This window comes from Chiloscyllium punctatum, chromosome 9, assembly GCF_047496795.1.
Source record: "Chiloscyllium punctatum isolate Juve2018m chromosome 9, sChiPun1.3, whole genome shotgun sequence".
Lineage (NCBI taxonomy): Eukaryota > Metazoa > Chordata > Chondrichthyes > Orectolobiformes > Hemiscylliidae > Chiloscyllium > Chiloscyllium punctatum.
In genome coordinates, this window is record NC_092747.1 from 126,582,817 (window position 1) to 126,607,091 (window position 24,275).

A 24,275-nucleotide genomic window follows, 5' to 3' on the forward strand; every position below is an offset into this window, starting at 1 on the left:
GAGTACAGGATTGAGGATAGGATTCTTGGCAGTGTGGAGGAACAGAGGGATCTTGGTGTGCAGGTACATAGATCCCTTAAAATGGCCACCCAAGTGGACAGGGTTATTAAGAAAGCATATGGTGTTTTAGCTTTCATTAACAGGGGGATTGAGTTTAAGAGTCGTGAGATCTTGTTGCAGCTCTATAAAACTTTGGTTAGACCGCACTTGGAATACTGTGTCCAGTTCTGGTCACCCTATTATAGGAAAGATGTGGATGCTTTGGAGAGGGTTCAGAGGAGGTTTACTAGGATGCTGCCTGGAATGGAGGGCTTATCTTGCAAAGAGAGGTTGAATGAGCTCGGACATTTTTCATTGGAAAAAAGAGAGGGGACCTAATTGAGGTGTACAAGATAATGAGAGGCATAGATAGAGTTGATAGCCAGAGACTTTTTCCCAGAGCAGAAATTGTTAACACGAGGGGTCATAGTTTTAAGCTGTTTGGCGGAAAGTATAGAGGGGATGTCAGAGGCGGGTTCTTTACGCAGAGAGTTGTGAGAGCATGGAATGCGTTGCCAGCAGCAGTTGTGGAAACAAGGTCATTAGGGACATTTAAGAGACTGCTGGACATGCATATGGTCACAGAAATTTGAGGGTGCATACATTAAGCTTACCTTACATGTGGATCGATGGTCGGCACAACATCGTGAGCTGAAGGGCCTGTTCTGTACAATGCTGTACTATGTTCTAATAAGGGTGCTAATGCTGATCCATATGGTACAACGCTGGACTGCAGCTTCTAGTCACTCAAACAGCCTTCTACCATGACCCATTGGTTAGTCGGGCAATCAATGATTACAGGGAGAAAACAGGAGAATGGGATTGAGAAACTTATCAGCCATAATAGAATGGTGGAGCAGACTTGATGGGCTGAATGGCCTAAATCTGCTCTCAGGTTTCACGCTTGCTTGAGCTTGGTTTCAAAGTCGAGAGTGTGGTGCTGGAAAAGCACAGCAGGTCAGGCAGCATCCAGGAAGCAGGAGAATCAGGAACTTCCTAATGACAGGCTTATGCCTGAAACGTCGATACTTTGCCTGACCTGCTGAGCTTTTCCAGCACCACACTCTCGACTCTGATCTCCAGCATCTGAAATCCTCACTTTCTCCTGAGGTTGGTATTAGCTGTGAGGTTTTGTTCACTAAATCTCAGTTCCTCAGATGGTCAGAAGCTTCTCTGGAGACAGTGTTCCATTTCATCACTGGCTCTGCCCTCACTTTCAGCAGTTGCTGGAGCCTTCGGAAATTGATGCTCACTCTTCAGAGCCTCACTCTGGAACATGATTAAAGGCAGGTTAGTGCTGCTAGAGAACCTTTCTCTTCCAAATGTTTATTCTAAGGCTTTGAGATCTTTCACATGCCTTCTCTCTTATTGTCATTCTCTTTCTCTTGTTTTTCTCTCTCCATCTCTGTCTCTGTCCAGAGTCACTGACTATGACTCTCTCCACCCTTCAGGCACCCTGCCCCTATTCCTGATGAAAGGCTTTTGCCTGAAATGCCGATTTTCCTGCTCCTCGGATGCTGCCTGACCGGTTGTGCTTTTCCAACACCACTCTACTCCCTGACTGAGAGTCAGTAAATCTATTCAAAGCAAAGTCAGTTCCTTGTATTCAGGTGTTAAACCTGGTACAGTCTATTCTGCTAGCACACATGTTTCTTTAATATGATTGAGGAATTAGACCATTATTTGTAGAATATGAACTTTCCTACCTGTGTTTCTATAACACGAGTCTAACTCCATTGGTTTAAAAGGCAGCTATTGCGCACGAAGGGGACTATCGCATTACATCAGAACTGACTGTATCTGACTTGTAATAGAAGGTCTGAATCTGTTGGTCTTTGATAATTAGGCCAGCTGTTTTAATCATCAAACAAAACTAATGGTAGATCTATTATTTTATTTTATTTTGATGTAAAGAAGCATTCTAAAATGTATCTATCCTATAAAACGTTACACTGATAGCACACTACTACTGCGGGATCTTAGGCATTGACACTGATGGACATTGAAGACTTTAAGCAGAGTACATTTATTGCCTTTTGTGCCTTCAATGTTTCTTGCTATTGGTATTCAGCATTGAAGAGTATTGAATCATCAACTAACTTGGTCGGTGTAAGTAATCATAAGGAGGTTGCTTTGTCTATGTTTAACCTCATACCATGAGGTTCATGGAGTCCAAAGCAAGTGTTGAATATTCCCAGAATATTCCTTCCTAATTCGATCTAATTGCACTGCCATCTATGGTTAGTTGGTGGTACAGAGTATATTCAGGGACGGTGTGGTGAAGGTTGCTGAAAGATCTGTGAAAACTAAAGATGAAATAAATTTAAACCATCAATCAACCTTTCCTTCCATGTTCCAAATTATTGTATTCACACTTGACATTTTGATTTCATTATTTTTGTGAATTTCATGTGATTTAAAATCATATCATATCTCTTTCAATTTAGGAGCCAACGTTGTAACAACAGAAACTACGACCCAGACACCAGACACACCTACAACCCAGACACCAGACACACCTACAACCCAGACACCAGACACACCTACGACCCAGACACCAGACACACCTACAACTCAGACACCAGACACACCTACGACCCAGACACCAGACACACCTACAACTCAGACACCAGACACACCTACGACCCAGACACCAGACACACCTACAACCCAGACACCAGACACACCTACGACCCAGACACCAGACACACCTACAACCCAGACACCAGACACACCTACGACCCAGACACCAGACACACCTACAACTCAGACTCTAGAAGAGACTACAACTGAACAGCCACAGATGTGTGACCCAGATCTCTTTGCAGATGCTGCTACTGTAATAAAAGGACGCATACTTTTATTCAAGAATGGGTAATTATCATACTTCCTAAATCCATCTGTTACTTTTACAATTTTTATGTGATACACATCTGAATGAGAATCAGACTCAGGGGGGTGATTTTAACTTCCAGCAGATCTTGCTTTCTCAGCAGCAGGACACCTGTGCTGTTGAGCAGCTCAGGCTGCACACCCCTGGCAGCAGCGAGGAGTAGTGGGCAGGGGCATTATCCAGTGTGTGTGTGTGTGTGTGTGTGTGTGTGTGTGTGTGTGTGTGTGTGTGTGTGTGTGTGTGTGTGTGTGTGTGTGTGTGTGTGTTGGGGCAGTGGGTGGGGTGAAGATCACGGCCTCAAAAGAGGTCATGAGAGGTTGTCTTTATTTGTAATATGGGAGTATTGCTGGCTATCCAGCATCTCTTACCCATCCCTAAATGTTCTTGAGAAGGTAATGGTATGTTGCCTTTGAACTGATACAGTTGTGAAGGCTGTGTTTGTGGCTACTGTAGGTATTGTGCTGCCCATAATCTGTGCTATTTCTGGTTAGCCAATTTGAGCTGGGATTTGCTGAAATAAAAAACTCAAAATAATAATTAGAAACTCCTGACTAAGATGTGTAGATACAGAACTGGCTCAAAGGTAGAATACAGAAGGTGGTGGTGGAGGGTTATTTTTCAGACTGGAGGCCTGTGACCAGTGGAGTGCCACAAGGATCGGTGCTGGGTCCTCTACTTTTCATCATTTATATAAATGATTTGGATGAAAGCATAAGAGGTACAGTTAGTAAGTTTGCAGATGACACCAAAATTGGAGGTGTAGTGGGCAGCAAAAAGGGTTACCTCAGATTACAACAGGATCTTGACTAGATGGGCCAATGGGCTAAGTGGCAGATGGAGTTTAATTTTGATAAGGTGAGGCACTGCATTTTGGGAAGGCAATTTTTAGTAGGGCTTATACACTTAATGTTAAGGTCCTAGGGAGTGTTGCTGAACAAAGAGATCTTGGAGTGCAGGTTCATAGCTCCTTGAAAGTGGAGTCTCAGACAAGGTAGTGAAGGAAGTGTTTGGTATGCTTTCCTTTATTGGTTAGAGCATCGAGTATAGAAGTTGGAAGGTCATGTTGTATCTATGCAGGACATTAGTTAGGACACTTTTGGAATGCTGCATTCAATTCTGGTCTCACTGCTTTCGGAAAGAGGTTGTGAAACTTGAAAAGATGCAAAAAAGATTTACAAGGATGTTGCCAGGGTTGGTGGATTTGGGCTACAGGGAGAGGCTGAATAGGCTGGGGCTGTTTTCCCTGGAGCGTCTGAGGCTGAAGGGTGACCTTATACAGGTTTATAAAATCATGGGGGGCATGGATAGAATAAATAGACATTTTCCCTGGGGTGGGGGAATCCAAAAGTAGAGGACATAGGTTTAGGGTGAGAGGGGGATGATTTAAAATGGACCTAAGGGGCAACTTTTTCACACAGAGGGTGGTACGTGTATGGAATGAGCTGCCAGAGGAAATGGTGGAGGCTGGGACAATTGCAACATTTTAACGGCATCTGGATGGGTATATGAATAAGGTGTTGCACTGGAAAAAGCACACCAGTACAGGCAGCATGTGAGGAGCAGGAGAGTCGGTGATCGGGTAGGATCCTTCATCGAGGCTCTGACTCTGACTCCCCAGTATCTTCAGTCCTCACTATCTCCGGGGTATATGAATAGGAAGGGTTTAGAGAGATATGGGCCAAATGCTGGCAAATGGGACTAGATTAATTTAGGATATCTGGTCAGCACGGATGAGTTGGTCCAAAGGGTTGGTTTCCATACAGTATAGCTCTGCGAGTCTATGACTCTATGGCTCTATGTTTACAATATTGCTATACACAGCTAGCACAGATATTCTTCCCCCATAAAGATCAGTTGAAGGATATTGAAGTCATTCCTGATTATGTAGTGATGGCTCAGAGTTCCAGCTATCAACAGAAATATAGAAAATTAGCCCATCACATCAGGTTAATTGTCAATGCAATTTTTTTCATTGGTTTTCAGGACCGTTAGGATTTTACGTCGTGGGATATTCTCAGTTGACAAATTTTGGCCACAAATCAAGTCAAACATTGATGCTGCTGTGACTGTCCGATTACACAGGAGATTCCGCAGATGGAGAAGGAGAACATTTTTGTTTACAGGTGACACATTTTCTGTTGATTTTTTTGTAATGAACCTATTACCATGCCAGGAATATCAAAAAGTCTCTGTTGCATAGTAGTCAGATATCGTTAAAGTTGTTTTACAGTTTTATGCAGAATTTTCCTAAATTACACATTATACCTGGATCAAAGTTTGCTGTGGTGTATGCAATTAGTTTGACATTTACCTAATTGTTGAGTTAATATGTAGTTTGGATTGTAACTTACTGGGGCAAGGAGAAGATAATGGGCAATTCTCCATGTTTAACATCATGATGGCAAATCAACTGCAAGCAGAAATAAGACTCAATACTTCAAATCACTTCCCTTCTGGGCAGAGAAGCTATCTGGCCGACCAGATATCCCAACCCAATCTAGTCCCACCTGCCAGCACCCGGCCCACATCCCTCCAAACCCTTCCTATTCATATACCCATCCAAATGCCTCTTAAATGTTGCAATTGTACCAGCCTCCACCACATCCTCTGGCAGCTCATTCCATACACGTACCACCCTCTGTGTGAAAATGTTGCCCCTTAGGTCTCTTTTATATCTTTCCCCTCTCACCCTAAACCTATGCCATCTAGTTCTGGACTCACCGACCCCAGGGAAAAGACTTTGTCTATTTATCCTATCCATGCCCCTCATAATTTTGTAAACCTCTGTAAGGTCACCCCTCAGCCTCCGACGCTCCAGGGAAAACAGCCCCAGCCTGTTCAGCCTCTCCCTGTAGGTCAGATCCTCCAACCCTGGCAACATCCTTGTAAATCTTTTCTGAACCCTTTCAAGTTTCACAACATCTTTCCGATAGGAAGGAGACCACAATTGCACGCGATATTCCAACAATGGCCTAACCAATGTCCTGTACAGCCGTAACATGACCTCCCAACCCCTGTACTCAATACTCTGACCAATAAAGGAAATCATACCAAACACCTTCTTCACTATCCTAACTACCTGCGACTCCACTTTCAAGGAGCTATGAACCTGCACTCCAAGGTCTCTTTGTTCAGCAACACTCCCTAGGACCTTACCATTAAGTGTATATTTTGATTAGCATTGCAAAAACAATGATTACAATGTCAAAAGTGTGCCTGGACTGAGTTTAATAATCAAATAATTTGCAAATCTGCCAAGATCATAAAAATAGCTCAGACATATGAAGCTAGTATGTGAAGTTAACAGCCACAAGACATGAATTGATCAGCAAATTCTGGAGATGTAATTGACAAAAAACTAAAGTTTTGTGACAATGAAAGGTCTCTCCATCACTGTGAAAACGATGAAGGCCAAAGTGCAGAATTCCAGCCACAAGCATAGACCACCATTTTTTGCCCAGGAAGAGAATAGCAGTGGGCCATATTTTGTTCATGTGTATTTTGTGGAGGCATTCCTCCATATTGATCAGCAGCTGCCTCCTCCCATGGATAATTGAGGTCACTATTGAAGGTATAGTCCCACAAGCAGCTGAATCATCATTTGGCAGTGATTATGAAAGCATGTGACCTTGTCCTGCACAGTTCAAAACATGCAACCATGTCCCAAACATCGCATTCAGCCAATAATGGTGCACTCGCAGTACACTGACCCCAATGTGTGACAGTAGTCCAGTGACAGAGCTTCAGTGGAAATGGCTGGAAACTTCTTCCTTTGTGCCTCTGTTGCAGCGGGTAATTATAACAGGTGACTATTTCACAGCTGAGTGGTTCAAATCCCCTTTTCCCTCACAGGCATGTTACACTTATGCCACGTTTCAAACTAATGTACTGAAACCCAAAATATTATTTTGTGTAAGACATCAGTCTAATTGTATTTGAATGAATCAACACTAATTTCCTCCATCAGCTCCCTAACAAATCTGTTCCACTTGCTGACACTTTCACACACAATGCAAATGCTGAAGACAGGATCAACTTCAAAGACTGATACATAACCATCTCTGTATAAATAATCAGCAACCAAGGTTGCCAGAGACAGTCTTGCTGATTTATTTTCCCATTATAGTGGAGAAGTCATTGAATAACATGGATATTGCTGAATGCACAGGCATTTTGAGAGAGTTTATTAGTACATATCAAATTATTACAATTATCTTCCAGTCATGATTTCCAAATTATGATTTGATGTTCCTCCTCATAGTGGATTATTATATCAGGTATGCCAAATATTTTGGGTACAATAACAATCCATTGATGCCAGTAATCAATGTGAGTTGACTTGTGCTTATGAGTCTGAAACGTAGACCACCTTGTAATCTCTGTTATGTGATAAGATGGGGTGATGGGTTTGACCAATCATTTTATGATTAAATTTTAAATAAATGCTGTTCATTGTGCAGGATCTCAATACTGGAGTTCTAGATGGCATCTAAAATTCCCAAGAAATATCACTGATTTTGGTTTTTCACCAAATGTTAGTAAAATAGATGCTGCATTGTCCTTGAGAAGGAGAATACTGTTCTTTGTAGAAGATCATCTTTGGAGGTATTAGCTTTATATAAAATAATCCTCAACCAGTTTTCTGATGCTTTTGCTGTGCATTTTGCCTGGAAGGCAAACATTACAATATTTTTTGTGCTCTTTTTTAGTTTTAACTTACGAACCAGACAAATGACCAGCAGCTCTCCAAGATTAATACGTGATGTTTTTAAAGGGATTTCCAATGTTGATGCAGCTTTTCGACGTAAATGTAAGTTTGACTTGTACACCAGTCACAATTGGGCTGTAATGTTCAACACTGATTTTGTAGATAATCTCCTTGGAACAGTATTAAGATGGCAACTGCATGTCATTTGGTACTTTAGTTTTGTCTCTTCCTGGCTGCGTTCTTTAAGCTAAACCAAAAGAACCTGAAATAAATAATGCAATTTGTTTTCCTTATCTGCATATCTCTGAATTCTTTGCATGTAATTGTGAACTTCCAAACTGGGGATCTCTGGTCCCAAACTCTCCTTCTTCCTGATTTGTATTGCTTTCAATTCTCAAATGAATTTGAGACCAGATGAAGTAGCCAGACATTCTGTCAATAAAACAACTGAGATTTCCTCAGCGACACCTGAGACATAAATCTTGGCGAGAGCTTCGATAGGGAGAATAGAGACATAACACTAGTTTATAAATGGAGAAAGGCTTCAGATATCTGAAGTGCAAAGGGACTTGGGAGTTTTAAGGTTATCATGTGAGTTCAATAGGCAGTCAGGAAAGCAAATGCAATGTTAGCATTAATTTTAAGAGGGGCGAGAATACCAGAACAACGATATACTGCTGAGGCTGTATAAGGCTCTGGTCTGATTACATTTGGAATATTATGAGCAGATTTGGGCCCCATATCTCCGGAAGGATATGTTGGTCTGGAATGGGGCCCAGAGGAGGATTACAGAAATGACCTCAAGAATGATGCACTTGGCTTATGAGGCGTGGTTCATGTTACGGGTGTAGTTGGGTGTGTCTTACCCCTTTAAGGATCAGGTGATACAGAGCAGGGACCAGGGGAGATGGTTGAAACCTGACTGTGAAGCTGAGAGCATGCACAATAAAGTATTCCTCATTCACGTTTACCCTCCACCTACGTTGTTGCGGAGGAAGGACATCACCCAGATTTTGGAAATGGCATGGGATTGTGCAGGTAACATGGAGAGAAGTGGATTTGACGGCACATAGGCTGTGGTCAATACCAGCGAACAAGTGTGTGATAACACAGTCAGAGAGAGAGAGCAGCTAACAAGGAGAGTGTTCACCAAGGGGACTCAGGATACAAACTGTTTTTAGACTTGAGTGTCAGAGAAACAAAATGGAGAGTGAATTTGGAATGATGGAGCTGTTTGGAGTAATGGGGTTGTTTGGAGTGATGGGGCAGTTTGGAGTGATGGAGCTGTTTGTAGTGATGGGGTTGTTTGGAGTGATGGGGCAGTTTGGAGTGATGGGGCTGTTTGGAGATGGTTGTTTGGAGTGATGGAGCTGTTTGTAGTGATGGAGCTGTTTGGAGTGATGGAGCTGTTTGGAGTGATGGGGCAGTTTGGAGTTATGGGGCTGTTTGGAGTGATGGGGCAGTTTGGAGATGGTTGTTTGGAGTGATGGGGCTGTTTGGAGTGATGGAGCTGTTTGGAGTGATGGGGCAGTTTAGAGTGATGGGGCTGCATGGAGTGATGGAGCTGTTTGGAGTGATGGGATTGTTTAGAGTGATGGGTTTGTTTGGAGTGATTGGACTGTTTCTGGTGATGGAGCTGTTTGGAGTGATGGAGCTGTTTGGAGTGGTGGAGCTGTTTGGAGTGATGGGACTGTTTGGAGTGATGGAGCTGTTTGGAGTGATGGGGTTGTTTGGAGTGATGGGACTGTTTGGAGTGATGGAGCTGTTTGGAGTGATGGGGTTGTTTGGAGTGATGGGGCTACATGGAGTAAAGGAGCTGTTTGGAGTGATGAAGATGTTTGGAGTGATGGGGTTGCTTGGAGTGATGGGATTGTTTGGAGTGATGGGGTTGCTTGGAGTGATGGTATTGTTTGGAGTGATGGAGCTGTTTAGAGTGATGGAGCTATTTGGAGTGATGGAGCTGTTTGGAGTGATGGGGTTGTTTGGAGTGATGGGACTGTTTGGAGTGATGGGGCTGCATGGAGTAAAGGAGCTGTTTGGAGTGATGGAGATGTTTAGAGTGATGAGGTTGCTTGGAGTGATGGGACTGTTTGGAGAGATGGAACTGTTTGGAGTGATGGGCTGTATGGAGTGATGGAGCTGTTTGGAGTGATGGGGCTGTATGAAGTGATGGGATTGTTTGGAGTGATGGGTCTGTTAGGAGTGATGGGACTGTTTGGAGCGACGGGACTGTTTGGAGGGATGGGGTTGTTTGGAGTGATGGGACTGTTTAGATTGAAGGGATCATTTGGAGTGATGGGGTTGATTGGAGTGATGGGGCTGTTTGGAGTGTTGGGGCTGTTTGGAGTGATGGGACTGTTTAGATTGAAGGGATCGTTTGGAGTGATGGGGTTGATTGGAGTGATGTGGCTGTTTGGAGTGTTGGGGCTGTTTGGAGTGATGGGGCTGTTTGGAGATGGTTGTTTGGAGTGATGGGGCTGTTATAGTGATGGGACTGTTTGGAATGATGGGGATGTTTGGAGTGATGAGGTTGCTTGGAGTGATGGGACTGTTTGGAGAGATGGAACTGTTTGGAGTCATGGGGCTGTTTGGAGTGTTGGGATTGTTTGTAGTGATGGGGTTGTTTGGAGTGATGGGGTATATGGAGTGATGGAGCTGTTTGGAGTGATGGAGCTGTTTGGAGTGATGGGGTTGTTTGGAGTGATGGGGCTGTTTGGAGTGATGGGGCTGTTTGGAGTGATGGGTCTGATTGGAGTCATGGAGCTGTTTGGAGTGATGGGTCTGTTTGGAGTGTTGGGATTGTTTGGAGTAAAGGAGCTGTTTGGAGTGATGGAGATGTTTGGAGTGATGAGGTTGCTTGGAGTGATGGGACTGTTTGGAGAGATGGAACTGTTTGGAGTGATGGGGCTGTATGGAGTGATGGGATTGCCTGGAGTGATGGGTCTGTTAGGAGTGATAGGACTGTTATAGTGATGGGACTGTTTGGAGTGATGGAGCTGTTTTTAGTGATGGGGTTGTTTGGAGTGATGGGACTGTTTGGAGTGATGGGACTGTATGGAGTGATGGGACTGTTTGGAGCGACGGGACTGTTTGGAGGGATGGGGTCGTTTGGAGTGATGAGACTGTTTAGATTGAAGGGATCGTTTGGAGTGATGGGGTTGATTGGAGTGATGGGGCTGTTTGGAGTGTTGGGGCTGTTTGGAGTGATGGGATTGTTTAGATTGAAGGGATCGTTTGGAGTGATGGGTTTGATTGGAGTGATGGGGTTGTTTGGAGTGATGGGGCTGTTTGGAGATGGTTGTTTGGAGTGATGGGGCTGTTTGGAGTGATGGGACTGTTTGGAGTGATGGGACTGTTTGGAATGATGGAACTGTTTGGAGTGATGGGGTTGTTTGGAGTGATGGGACTGTTTGGAGTAATGGGACTATTTAGAGTGATGGGACTGTTTCTGGTGATGGAGCTGTTTGGAGTGATGGAGCTGTTTGGAGTGATGGGACTGTTTGAGTAATGGGACTGTTTGGAGTGATGGGGTTGTTTGGAGTAATGGGGCTGCATGGAGTAAAGGAGCTGTTTTGAGTGATGGAGATGTTTGGAGTGATGAGGTTGCTTGGAGTGATGGGACTGTTTGGAGTGATGGAGCTGTTTAGAGTGATGGAGCTGTTTGGAGTGATGGGGTTGTTTGGAGTGATGGGACTGTTTGGAGTGATGGGGCTGCATGGAGTAAAGGAGCTGTTTGGAGTGATGGAGATGTTTGGAGTGATGAGGTTGCTTGGAGTGATGGGACTGTTTGGAGTGATGGAACTGTTTGGAGTGATGGGCTGTATGGAGTGATGGGATTGTTTGGAGTGATGGGTCTCTTAGGAGTGATAGGACTGTTATAGTGATGGGACTGTTTAGAGTGATGGGTTTGTTTGGAGTGATGGAGTTGTTTGGAGTGATGGGATTGTTTGGAGTGATGGGGCTGCATGGAGTGATGGAGCTGTTTGGAGTGATGGGATTGTTTAGAGTGATGGGTTTGTTTGGAGTGATGGGACTGTGTAGATTGAAGGGATCGTTTGGAGTGATGGGGTTGATTGGAGTGATGGGGCTGTTTGGAGTGTTGGGGCGGTTTGGAGTGATGGGGCTGTTTGGAGATGGTTGTTTGGAGTGATGGGGCTGTTTGGTGTGTTGGGGCTGGTTGGAGTGATGGAGCTGTTTGGATTGATGGAGCTGTTTGGAGTGAAGGGGCTGTTTGGAGGGATGGGGTTGTTTGGAGTGATGGGACTGTTTAGATTGAAGGGATCGTTTGCAGTGATGGGGTTGATTGGAGTGATGGGGCTGTTTGGAGTGTTGGGGCTGTTTGGAGTGTTGGGGCTGTTTGGAGTGATGGAGCTGTTTGGAGATGGTTGTTTGGAGTGATGGGGCTGTTTGGTATGTTGGGGCTGGTTGGAGTGATGGAGCTGTTTGGATTGATGGGCCTGTTTGGAGTGAAGGGGCTGTTTGGAGTGGTGGAGCTGTTTCGAGTGAGTGGGTTTTTTTGGAGTGAGTTGGTTGCTTGGAGTGATGGGGTTGTTTGGAGTGATGGAGCTGTTTGGAGTCATGGGGCTGTTTGGAGTGATGAGACTGTTTGGAGTGATGGGATTGTTTGAGTGATGGGACTGTTTGGAGTGATGGGGCTGTTTGGAGGGATGGGGTTGTTTGGAGTGATGGGGCTGTTTGCAGTGATGGAGCTGTTTGGAGTGATGGGTCTGTTTGGAGTGATGGAGCTGTTTGGAGTGATGGGTCTGTTTGGAGTGATGGAGCTGTTTGGAGTGATGGGGCTGTTTGGAGTGATGGGGTATATGGAGTGATGGAGCTGTTTGGAGTGATGGGGCTGTTTGGAGTGATGGAACTGTTTGGAGTCATGGGGCTGTTTGGAGTGTTGGGATTGTTTGTAGTGATGGGGTTGTTTGGAGTGATGGGTCTGTTTGGAGTGTTGGGATTGTTTGTAGTGATGGGGCTGTTTGGACTAATGGGGCTGTTTGGAGTGATGGAGCTGTTTGGAGTGATGGAGCTGTTTGGAGTGATAGGTCTGTTTGGAGTGTTGGGATTGTTTGTAGTGATGGGGTTGTTTGGAGTGATGGGGTATATGGAGTGATGGAGCTGTTTGGAGTGATGGGGTTGTTTGGAGTGATGGGGTTGTTTGGAGTGATGGAGCTGTTTGGAGTGATGGGTCTGTTTGGAGTGATGGAGCTGTTTGGAGTGATGGGTCTGATTGGAGTGATGGAGCTGTTTGGAGTGATGGGTCTGTTTGGAGTGTTGGGATTGTTTGTAGTGATGGGGCTGTTTGGAGTGATGGAGCTGTTTGGAGTGATGGGTCTGTTTGGAGTGATGGAGCTGTTTGGAGTGATGGGGCTGTTTGGAGTGATGGTGCTGTTTGGAGTGTTGGGATTGTTTGGTGTGATGGGGCTGTTTGGAGATGGTTGTTTGGAGTGATGGGGCTGTTTGGAGATGGTTGTTTGGAGTGATGGGGCTGTTTGGAGTGATGGAGCTGTTTGGAGTGATGGGGCTGTTTGGAGTGATGGGGCTGTTTGGAGTGATGGGGCTGTTTGCAGTGATGGAGCTGTTTGGAGTGATGGGTCTGTTTGGAGTGATGGAGCTGTTTGGAGTGATGGTGCTGTTTGGAGTGTTGGGATTGTTTGGTGTGATGGGGCTGTTTGGAGATGGTTGTTTGGAGTGATGGGGCTGTTTGGAGATGGTTGTTTGGAGTGATGGGGCTGTTTGGAGTGATGGAGCAGTTTGGAGTGATGGGGCTGTTTGGAGTGATGGGGCTGTTTGGAGTGATGGGGCTGTTTGCAGTGATGGAGCTGTTTGGAGTGATGGGTCTGTTTGGAGTGATGGAGCTGTTTGGAGTGATGGAGCTGTTTGGAGTGATGGAGCAGTTTGGAGTGATGGGGTTGTTTGGAGTGATGGGGCTGTTTGGAGTGATGGGGCTGTTTGGAGTGATGGAGCTGTTTGGAGTGATGGGGTTGTTTGGAGTGATGGAGCTGTTTGGAGTGATGGAGCTGTTTGGAGTGATGGGGTTGTTTGGAGTGATGGGGCTGTTTGGAGTGATGGGGCTGTTTGGAGTGATGGGGCTGTTTGGAATAATGGGGCTGTTTGGAGTGATGGAGCTGTTTGGAGTGATGGAGCTGTTTGGAGTGATAGGTCTGTTTGGAGTGTTGGGATTGTTTGTAGTGATGGGGTTGTTTGGAGTGATGGGGTATATGGAGTGATGGAGCTGTTTGGAGTGATGGGGTTGTTTGGAGTGATGGGGTTGTTTGGAGTGATGGAGCTGTTTGGAGTGATGGGTCTGTTTGGAGTGATGGGGCTGTTTGGAGTGATGGAGCTGTTTGGAGTGATGGGTCTGATTGGAGTCATGGAGCTGTTTGGAGTGATGGGTCTGTTTGGAGTTTTGGGATTGTTTGTAGTGATGGGGCTGTTTGGAGTGATGGAGCTGTTTGGAGTGATGGGGCTGTTTGGAATGAAGGGACTGTTTGGACGGATGGGGTTGTTTGGAGTGATGGGACTGTTTGGAGTGATGGAGCTGTTTGGAGTGATGGGTCTGTTTGGAGTGATGGAGCTGTTTGGAGTGATGGGGCTGTTTGGAGTGATGGGGTATATGGAGTGATGGAGCTGTTTGGAGTGATGGGGCTGTTTGGAGTGATGGAACTGTTTGGAGTGATGGGATTGTTTGAGTGATGGGACTGTTTGGAGTGATGGGGCTGTTTGGAGTGATGGGGTTGTTTGGAGTGATGGGGCTGTTTGCAGTGATGGAGCTGTTTGGAGTGATGGGTCTGTTTGGAGTGATGGAGCTGTTTGGAGTGATGGGTCTGTTTGGAGTGATGGAGCTGTTTGGAGTGATGGGGCTGATTGGAGTGATGTGGTATATGGAGTGATGGAGCTGTTTGGAGTGATGGGGCTGTTTGGAGTGATGGAACTGTTTGGAGTCATGGGGCTGTTTGGAGTGTTGCGATTGTTTGTAGTGATGGGGTTGTTTGGAGTGATGGAGTATATGGAGTGATGGAGCTGTTTGGAGTGATGGAGCAGTTTGGAGTGATGGGGTTGTTCGGAGTGTTGGGGCTGTTTGGAGTGATGGGGCTGTTTGGAGTGATGGGGCTGTTTGGAGTGATGGAGCTGTTTGGAGTGATGGGGTTGTTTGGAGTGATGGAGCTGTTTGGAGTGATGGGTCTGATTGGAGTGATGGGGTTGTTTGGAGTGATGGGGCTGTTTGGAGTGATGGGGCCGTTTGGAGTGATGGGGCTGTTTGGAGTAATGGGGCTGTTTGGAGTGATGGAGCTGTTTGGAGTGATGGAGCTGTTTGGAGTGATAGGTCTGTTTGGAGTGTTGGGATTGTTTGTAGTGATGGGGTTGTTTGGAGTGATGGGGCATATGGAGTGATGGAGCTGTTTGGAGTGATGGGGTTGTTTGGAGTGATGGGGTTGTTTGGAGTGATGGAGCTGTTTGGAGTGATGGGTCTGTTTGGAGTGATGAGACTGTTTGGAGTGATGGGATTGTTTGAGTGATGGGACTGTTTGGAGTGATGGGGCTGTTTGGAGTGATGGGGTTGTTTGGAGTGATGGGGCTGTTTGCAGTGATGGAGCTGTTTGGAGTAATGGGTCTGTTTGGAGTGATGGAGCTGTTTGGAGTGATGGGTCTGTTTGGAGTGATGGAGCTGTTTGGAGTGATGGGCTGTTTGGAGTGATGGGGTATATGGAGTGATGGAGCTGTTTGGAGTGATGGGGCTGTTTGGAGTGATGGAACTGTTTGGAGTCATGGGGCTGTTTGGAGTGTTGGGATTGTTTGTAGTGATGGGGTTGTTTGGAGTGATGGAGCTGTTTGGAGTGATGGAGCAGTTTGGAGTGATGGGGCTGTTTGGAGTGATGGGGCTGTTTGGAGTGATGGGACTGTTTGGAGTGATGGAGCTGTTTGGAGTGATGGGGTTGTTTGGAGTGATGGAGCTGTTTGGAGTGATGGAGCTGTTTGGAGTGATGGGGTTGTTTGGAGTGATGGGGCTGTTTGGAGTGATGGAGCTGTTTGGAGTGATGGGGCTGTTTGGAGTGATGGAGCTGTTTGGAGTGATGGGTCTGTTTGGAGTGATGGAGCTGTTTGGAGTGATGGGGTTGTTTGGAGTGATGGGATTGTTTGGTGTGATGGGGCTGTTTGGAGATGGTTGTTTGGAGTGATGGGGCTGTTTGGAGATGGTTGTTTGGAGTGATGGGGCTGTTTGGAGTGATGGAGCTGTTTGGAGTGATGGGGCTGTTTGGAGTGAAGGGGCTGTTTGGAGGGATGGGGTTGTTTGGAGTGATGGGACTGTTTAGATTGAAGGGATCGTTTGGAGTGTTGGGGCTGTTTGGAGTGATGGGGCTGTTTGGAGATGGTTGTTTGGAGTGATGGGGCTGTTTGGAGTGATGGGGCTGTTTGGAGTGAAGGGGCTGTTTGGAGTGATGGGGTTGTTTGGAGTGATGGGACTGTTTAGATTGAAGGGATCGTTTGGAGTGTTGGGGCTGTTTGGAGTGATGGGGCTGTTTGGAGATGGTTGTTTGGAGTGATGGGGCTGTTATAGTGATGGGGCTGTTTGGTGTGTTGGGGCTGTTTGGAGTGATGGGGCTGTTTGGAGTGATGGGGCTGTTTGGTGTGTTGGGGCTGGTTGGAGTGATGGAGCTGTTTGGAGTGATGGGGCTGTTTGGAGTGAAGGGGCTGTTTGGAGGGATGGGGTTGTTTGGAGTGATGGGACTGTTTAGATTGAAGGGATCATTTGGAGTGATGGAGTATATGGAGTGATGGAGCAGTTTGGAGTGATGGAGCAGTTTGGAGTGATGGGGCTGTTTGGAGTGATGGGGCTGTTTGGAGTGATGGAGCTGTTTGGAGTGATGGGGTTGTTTGGAGTGATGGAGCTGTTTGGAGTGATGGAGCTGTTTGGAGTGATGGGGTTGTTTGGAGTGATGGGGCTGTTTGGAGTGATGGGGCTGTTTGGAGTGATGGGGCTGTTTGGAGTAATGGGGCTGTTTGGAGTGATGGAGCTGTTTGGAGTGATGGAGCTGTTTGGAGTGATAGGTCTGTTTGGAGTGTTGGGATTGTTTGTAGTGATGGGGTTGTTTGGAGTGATGGGGTATATGGAGTGATGGAGCTGTTTGGAGTGATGGGGTTGTTTGGAGTGATGGGGTTGTTTGGAGTGATGGAGCTGTTTGGAGTGATGGGGCTGTTTGGAGTGAAGGGGCTGTTTGGAGGGATGGGGTTGTTTGGAGTGATGGGACTGTTTAGATTGAAGGGATCGTTTGGAGTGATGGGGTTGATTGGAGTGATGGGGCTATTTGAGTGTTGGGGCTGTTTGGAGTGATGGGGCTGTTTGGAGATGGTTGTTTGGAGTGATGGGGCTGTTGGGAGTGTTGGGGCTGTTTGGAGTGATGGAGCTGTTTGGAGATGGTTGTTTGGAGTGATGGGGCTGTTGGGAGTGTTGGGGCTGGTTGGAGTGATGGAGCTGTTTGGATTGATGGGCCTGTTTGGAGTGAAGGGGCTGTTTGGAGTGATGGGGCTGTTTGGAGTGATGGGGCTGTTTGGTGTGTTGGGGCTGGTTGGAGTGATGGAGCTGTTTGGATTGATGGGGCTGTTTGGAGTGAAGGGGCTGTTTGGAGGGATGGGGTTGTTTGGAGTGATGGGACTGTTTAGATTGAAGGGATCGTTTGGAGTGATGGGGTTGATTGGAGTGATGGGGCTATTTGGAGTGTTGGGGCTGTTTGGAGTGATGGGGCTGTTTGGAGATGGTTGTTTGGAGTGATGGGGCTGTTGGGAGTGTTGGGGCTGTTTGGAGTGATGGAGCTGTTTGGAGTGATGGAGCTGTTTGGAGTGATGGGGCTGTTTGGAGTGATGGGGCTGTTTGGAGATGGTTGTTTGGAGTGATGGGGCTGTTTGGAGTGATGGAGCTGTTTGGAGTGATGGGGCTGTTTGGAGTGATGGGGCTGTTTGGAGTGAAGGGGCTGTTTGGAGGGATGGGGTTGTTTGGAGTGATGGGACTGTTTAGATTGAAGGGATCGTTTGGAGTGATGGGGTTGTTATAGTGATGGGGCTGTTATAGTGATGGGGCTGTTTGGTGTGTTGGGGCTGTTTGGAGTGATGGGGCTGTTTGGAGTGATGGGGCTGTTTGGTGTGTTGGGGCTGGTTGGAGTGATGGAGCTGTTTGGATTGATGGGGCTGTTTGGAGTGAAGGGGCTGTTTGGAGGGATGGGGTTGTTTGGAGTGATGGGACTGTTTAGATTGAAGGGATCGTTTGGAGTGATGGGGTTGATTGGAGTGATGGGGCTATTTGAGTGTTGGGGCTGTTTGGAGTGATGGGGCTGTTTGGAGATGGTTGTTTGGAGTGATGGGGCTGTTGGGAGTGTTGGGGCTGGTTGGAGTGATGGAGCTGTTTGGATTGATGGGCCTGTTTGGAGTGAAGGGGCTGTTTGGAGTGATGGGGCTGTTTGGAGTGATGGGGCTGTTTGGTGTGTTGGGGCTGGTTGGAGTGATGGAGCTGTTTGGATTGATGGGGCTGTTTGGAGTGAAGGGGCTGTTTGGAGGGATGGGGTTGTTTGGAGTGATGGGACTGTTTAGATTGAAGGGATCGTTTGGAGTGATGGGGTTGATTGGAGTGATGGGGCTATTTGGAGTGTTGGGGCTGTTTGGAGTGATGGGGCTGTTTGGAGATGGTTGTTTGGAGTGATGGGGCTGTTGGGAGTGTTGGGGCTGTTTGGAGTGATGGAGCTGTTTGGAGATGGTTGTTTGGAGTGATGGGGCTGTTGGGAGTGTTGGGGCTGGTTGGAGTGATGGAGCTGTTTGGATTGATGGGCCTGTTTGGAGTGAAGGGGCTGTTTGGAGTGATGGGGCTGTTTGGAGTGGTGGAGCTGTTTCGAGTGAGTGGGTTGCTTGGAGTGAGTGGGTTGCTTGGAGTGATGGGGTTGTTTGGAGTGATGGAGCTGTTTGGAGTCATGGGGCTGTTTGGAGTGATGAGACTGTTTGGAGTGATGTGATTGTTTGAGTGATGGGACTGTTTGGAGTGATGGGGCTGTTTGGAGTGATGGGGTTGTTTGGAGTGATGGGGCTGTTTGCAGTGATGGAGCTGTTTGGAGTGATGGGGCTGTTGGGAGTGTTGGGGCTGTTTGGAGTGATGGAGCTGTTTGGAGATGGTTGTTTGGAGTGATGGGGCTGTTGGGAGTGTTGGGGCTGGTTGGAGTGATGGAGCTGTTTGGATTGATGGGCCTGTTTGGAGTGAAGGGGCTGTTTGGAGTGATGGGGCTGTTTGGAGTGATGGGGCTGTTTGGTGTGTTGGGGCTGGTTGGAGTGATGGAGCTGTTTGGATTGATGGGGCTGTTTGGAGTGAAGGGGCTGTTTGGAGGGATGGGGTTGTTTGGAGTGATGGGACTGTTTAGATTGAAGGGATCGTTTGGAGTGATGGGGTTGATTGGAGTGATGGGGCTATTTGGAGTGTTGGGGCTGTTTGGAGTGATGGGGCTGTTTGGAGATGGTTGTTTGGAGTGATGGGGCTGTTGGGAGTGTTGGGGCTGTTTGGAGTGATGGAGCTGTTTGGAGATGGTTGTTTGGAGTGATGGGGCTGTTGGGAGTGTTGGGGCTGGTTGGAGTGATGGAGCTGTTTGGATTGATGGGCCTGTTTGGAGTGAAGGGGCTGTTTGGAGTGATGGGGCTGTTTGGAGTGGTGGAGCTGTTTCGAGTGAGTGGGTTGTTTGGAGTGAGTGGGTTGCTTGGAGTGATGGGGTTGTTTGGAGTGATGGAGCTGTTTGGAGTCATGGGGCTGTTTGGAGTGATGAGACTGTTTGGAGTGATGTGATTGTTTGAGTGATGGGACTGTTTGGAGTGATGGGGCTGTTTGGAGTGATGGGGTTGTTTGGAGTGATGGGGCTGTTTGCAGTGATGGAGCTGTTTGGAGTGATGGGGCTGTTGGGAGTGTTGGGGCTGTTTGGAGTGATGGAGCTGTTTGGAGATGGTTGTTTGGAGTGATGGGGCTGTTGGGAGTGTTGGGGCTGGTTGGAGTGATGGAGCTGTTTGGATTGATGGGCCTGTTTGGAGTGAAGGGGCTGTTTGGAGTGATGGGGCTGTTTGGAGTGATGGGGCTGTTTGGTGTGTTGGGGCTGGTTGGAGTGATGGAGCTGTTTGGATTGATGGGGCTGTTTGGAGTGAAGGGGCTGTTTGGAGGGATGGGGTTGTTTGGAGTGATGGGACTGTTTAGATTGAAGGGATCGTTTGGAGTGATGGGGTTGATTGGAGTGATGGGGCTATTTGGAGTGTTGGGGCTGTTTGGAGTGATGGGGCTGTTTGGAGATGGTTGTTTGGAGTGATGGGGCTGTTGGGAGTGTTGGGGCTGTTTGGAGTGATGGAGCTGTTTGGAGATGGTTGTTTGGAGTGATGGGGCTGTTGGGAGTGTTGGGGCTGGTTGGAGTGATGGAGCTGTTTGGATTGATGGGCCTGTTTGGAGTGAAGGGGCTGTTTGGAGTGATGGGGCTGTTTGGAGTGGTGGAGCTGTTTCGAGTGAGTGGGTTGTTTGGAGTGAGTGGGTTGCTTGGAGTGATGGGGTTGTTTGGAGTGATGGAGCTGTTTGGAGTGATGGGGCTGTTTGGAGTGATGGGGTATATGGAGTGATGGAGCTGTTTGGAGTGATGGGTTTGTTTGGAGTGATGGGGCTGTTTGGAGTAATGGGGTAGTTTGGAGTGATGGGGCTGTTTGGAGTAATGGGGTAGTTTGGAGTGTTGGTGTTGTTTGGTGTGATGGGGCTGTTTGGAGTGATGGGGTTGTTTGGAGTGATGGGGCTGTTTGGAGTAATGGGGTAGTTTGGAGTGTTTTGTGTTGTTTGGTGTGATGGAGCTGTTTGGAGTGATGGGGTTGTTTGGAGTGATGGAGGTGTTTGGAGTGATGGGGTAGTTTGGAGTGTTGGTGTTGTTTGGTGTGATGGAGCTGTTTGGAGTGATGGGGTTGTTTGGAGTGATGGGGCTGTTTGGAGTAATGGGGTAGTTTGGAGTGTTGGTGTTGTTTGGTGTGATGGAGCTGTTTGGAGTGATGGGGTTGTTTGGAGTGATGGAGGTGTTTGGAGTGATGGGGTTGTTTGGAGTGATGGAGCAGTTTGGAGTGATGGGGCTGTTTGGAGTGATGGGGATGTTTGGAGTGATGGGTCTGTACGGATTGATGGGACTATTTGTAGTGATGGGGTTGTTTAGAGTGATGGGGTTGTTTGGAATGATTGGGCTGTTTGGAGTGATGGAGCTGTTGGAGTGATGAGACTGTTTGGAGTGATGGGGCTGTTTGGAGTGATGGGGCTGTTTGGAGTGATGGGTCTGTTTGGAGTGATGGGTCTGTTTGGAGTGATTGGGCTGTTTGGAGTGATGGAGCTGTTGGAGTGATGAGACTGTTTGAAGAGAGGGAGCTGTTTGGAGTGATGGAGCTGTTGGAGTGATGAGACTGTTTGGAGTGATGGAGTTGTTTGGAGTGATGGAGCTGTTTCGAGTGATGGATCTGTTTGGAGGAATGGAGCTGTTTGAAGAGAGGGAGCTGTTTGGAGTGATGGAGCTTTTTGGAGTAATGGGCTGTTTGGAGTGATGGGATTGTTTGGAGTGATGGGACGTATGGAGTGATGGGGCTGTTGGAGTGATGGAGCTATTTGGAGTGATGGGTCTGTTTGGAGTGATGGAGCTGTTTGGAGTGATGGGTCTGATTGGAGTGATGGAGCTGTTTGGAGTGATGGGTCTGTTTGGAGTGTTGGGATTGTTTGTAGTGATGGGGCTGTTTGGAGTGATGGAGCTGTTTGGAGTGATGGGTCTGTTTGGAGTGATGGAGCTGTTTGGAGTGATGGGGCTGTTTGGAGTGATGGTGCTGTTTGGAGTGTTGGGATTGTTTGGTGTGATGGGGCTGTTTGGAGATGGTTGTTTGGAGTGATGGGGCTGTTTGGAGATGGTTGTTTGGAGTGATGGGGCTGTTTGGAGTGATGGAGCTGTTTGGAGTGATGGGGCTGTTTGGAGTGATGGGGCTGTTTGGAATGAAGGGGCTGTTTGGACGGATGGGGTTGTTTGGAGTGATGGGACTGTTTGGAGTGATGGAGCTGTTTGGAGTGATGGGTCTGTTTGGAGTGATGGAGCTGTTTAGAGTGATGGGGCTGTTTGGAGTGATGGAACTGTTTGGAGTGATGGGATTGTTTGAGTGATGGGACTGTTTGGAGTGATGGGGCTGTTTGGAGTGATGGGGTTGTTTGGAGTGATGGGGCTGTTTGCAGTGATGGAGCTGTTTGGAGTGATGGGTCTGTTTGGAGTGATGGAGCTGTTTGGAGTGATGGAGCTGTTTGGAGTGATGGAGCAGTTTGGAGTGATGGGGTTGTTTGGAGTGATGGGGCTGTTTGGAGTGATGGGGCTGTTTGGAGTGATGGAGCTGTTTGGAGTGATGGGGTTGTTTGGAGTGATGGAGCTGTTTGGAGTGATGGAGCTGTTTGGAGTGATGGGGTTGTTTGGAGTGATGGGGCTGTTTGGAGTGATGGGGCTGTTTGGAGTGATGGGGCTGTTTGGAATAATGGGGCTGTTTGGAGTGATGGAGCTGTTTGGAGTGATGGAGCTGTTTGGAGTGATAGGTCTGTTTGGAGTGTTGGGATTGTTTGTAGTGATGGGGTTGTTTGGAGTGATGGGGTATATGGAGTGATGGAGCTGTTTGGAGTGATGGGGTTGTTTGGAGTGATGGGGTTGTTTGGAGTGATGGAGCTGTTTGGAGTGATGGGTCTGTTTGGAGTGATGGGGCTGTTTGGAGTGATGGAGCTGTTTGGAGTGATGGGTCTGATTGGAGTCATGGAGCTGTTTGGAGTGATGGGTCTGTTTGGAGTTTTGGGATTGTTTGTAGTGATGGGGCTGTTTGGAGTGATGGAGCTGTTTGGAGTGATGGGGCTGTTTGGAATGAAGGGACTGTTTGGACGGATGGGGTTGTTTGGAGTGATGGGACTGTTTGGAGTGATGGAGCTGTTTGGAGTGATGGGTCTGTTTGGAGTGATGGAGCTGTTTGGAGTGATGGGGCTGTTTGGAGTGATGGGGTATATGGAGTGATGGAGCTGTTTGGAGTGATGGGGCTGTTTGGAGTGATGGAACTGTTTGGAGTGATGGGATTGTTTGAGTGATGGGACTGTTTGGAGTGATGGGGCTGTTTGGAGTGATGGGGTTGTTTGGAGTGATGGGGCTGTTTGCAGTGATGGAGCTGTTTGGAGTGATGGGTCTGTTTGGAGTGATGGAGCTGTTTGGAGTGATGGGTCTGTTTGGAGTGATGGAGCTGTTTGGAGTGATGGGGCTGATTGGAGTGATGTGGTATATGGAGTGATGGAGCTGTTTGGAGTGATGGGGCTGTTTGGAGTGATGGAACTGTTTGGAGTCATGGGGCTGTTTGGAGTGTTGCGATTGTTTGTAGTGATGGGGTTGTTTGGAGTGATGGAGTATATGGAGTGATGGAGCTGTTTGGAGTGATGGAGCAGTTTGGAGTGATGGGGTTGTTCGGAGTGTTGGGGCTGTTTGGAGTGATGGGGCTGTTTGGAGTGATGGGGCTGTTTGGAGTGATGGAGCTGTTTGGAGTGATGGGGTTGTTTGGAGTGATGGAGCTGTTTGGAGTGATGGGTCTGATTGGAGTGATGGGGTTGTTTGGAGTGATGGGGCTGTTTGGAGTGATGGGGCCGTTTGGAGTGATGGGGCTGTTTGGAGTAATGGGGCTGTTTGGAGTGATGGGTCTGTTTGGAGTGATGGAGCTGTTTGGAGTGATGGGGCTGTTTGGAGTGATGGGGTATATGGAGTGATGGAGCTGTTTGGAGTGATGGGGCTGTTTGGAGTGATGGAACTGTTTGGAGTGATGGGATTGTTTGAGTGATGGGACTGTTTGGAGTGATGGGGCTGTTTGGAGTGATGGGGTTGTTTGGAGTGATGGGGCTGTTTGCAGTGATGGAGCTGTTTGGAGTGATGGGTCTGTTTGGAGTGATGGAGCTGTTTGGAGTGATGGGTCTGTTTGGAGTGATGGAGCTGTTTGGAGTGATGGGGCTGATTGGAGTGATGTGGTATATGGAGTGATGGAGCTGTTTGGAGTGATGGGGCTGTTTGGAGTGATGGAACTGTTTGGAGTCATGGGGCTGTTTGGATTGTTGCGATTGTTTGTAGTGATGGGGTTGTTTGGAGTGATGGAGTATATGGAGTGATGGAGCTGTTTGGAGTGATGGAGCAGTTTGGAGTGATGGGGTTGTTCGGAGTGTTGGGGCTGTTTGGAGTGATGGGGCTGTTTGGAGTGATGGGGCTGTTTGGAGTGATGGAGCTGTTTGGAGTGATGGGGTTGTTTGGAGTGATGGAGCTGTTTGGAGTGATGGGTCTGATTGGAGTGATGGGGTTGTTTGGAGTGATGGGGCTGTTTGGAGTGATGGGGCCGTTTGGAGTGATGGGGCTGTTTGGAGTAATGGGGCTGTTTGGAGTGATGGAGCTGTTTGGAGTGATGGGGTAGTTTGGAGTGTTGGTGTTGTTTGGTGTGATGGAGCTGTTTGGAGTGATGGGGTTGTTTGGAGTGATGGGGCTGTTTGGAGTAATGGGGTAGTTTGGAGTGTTGGTGTTGTTTGGTGTGATGGAGCTGTTTGGAGTGATGGGGTTGTTTGGAGTG

The 24,275-nt window shown here is 47.5% G+C and overlaps 1 protein-coding gene across 1 annotated transcript in view; it reads left to right on the top strand.

Moving 5' to 3' along the window:
• LOC140481669 (stromelysin-1-like) overlaps positions 1–24,275 on the top strand; it is a 67,512-nt gene that overhangs the window by 31,433 nt on the left and 11,804 nt on the right. The window contains exons 6-9 of the mRNA XM_072578222.1: positions 2,487–2,913; positions 4,916–5,055; positions 7,393–7,537; positions 7,642–7,742. Coding sequence (XP_072434323.1) covers positions 2,487–2,913; positions 4,916–5,055; positions 7,393–7,537; positions 7,642–7,742 — 813 coding nt within the window. The remainder of the gene's footprint in view (positions 1–2,486; positions 2,914–4,915; positions 5,056–7,392; positions 7,538–7,641; positions 7,743–24,275) is intronic.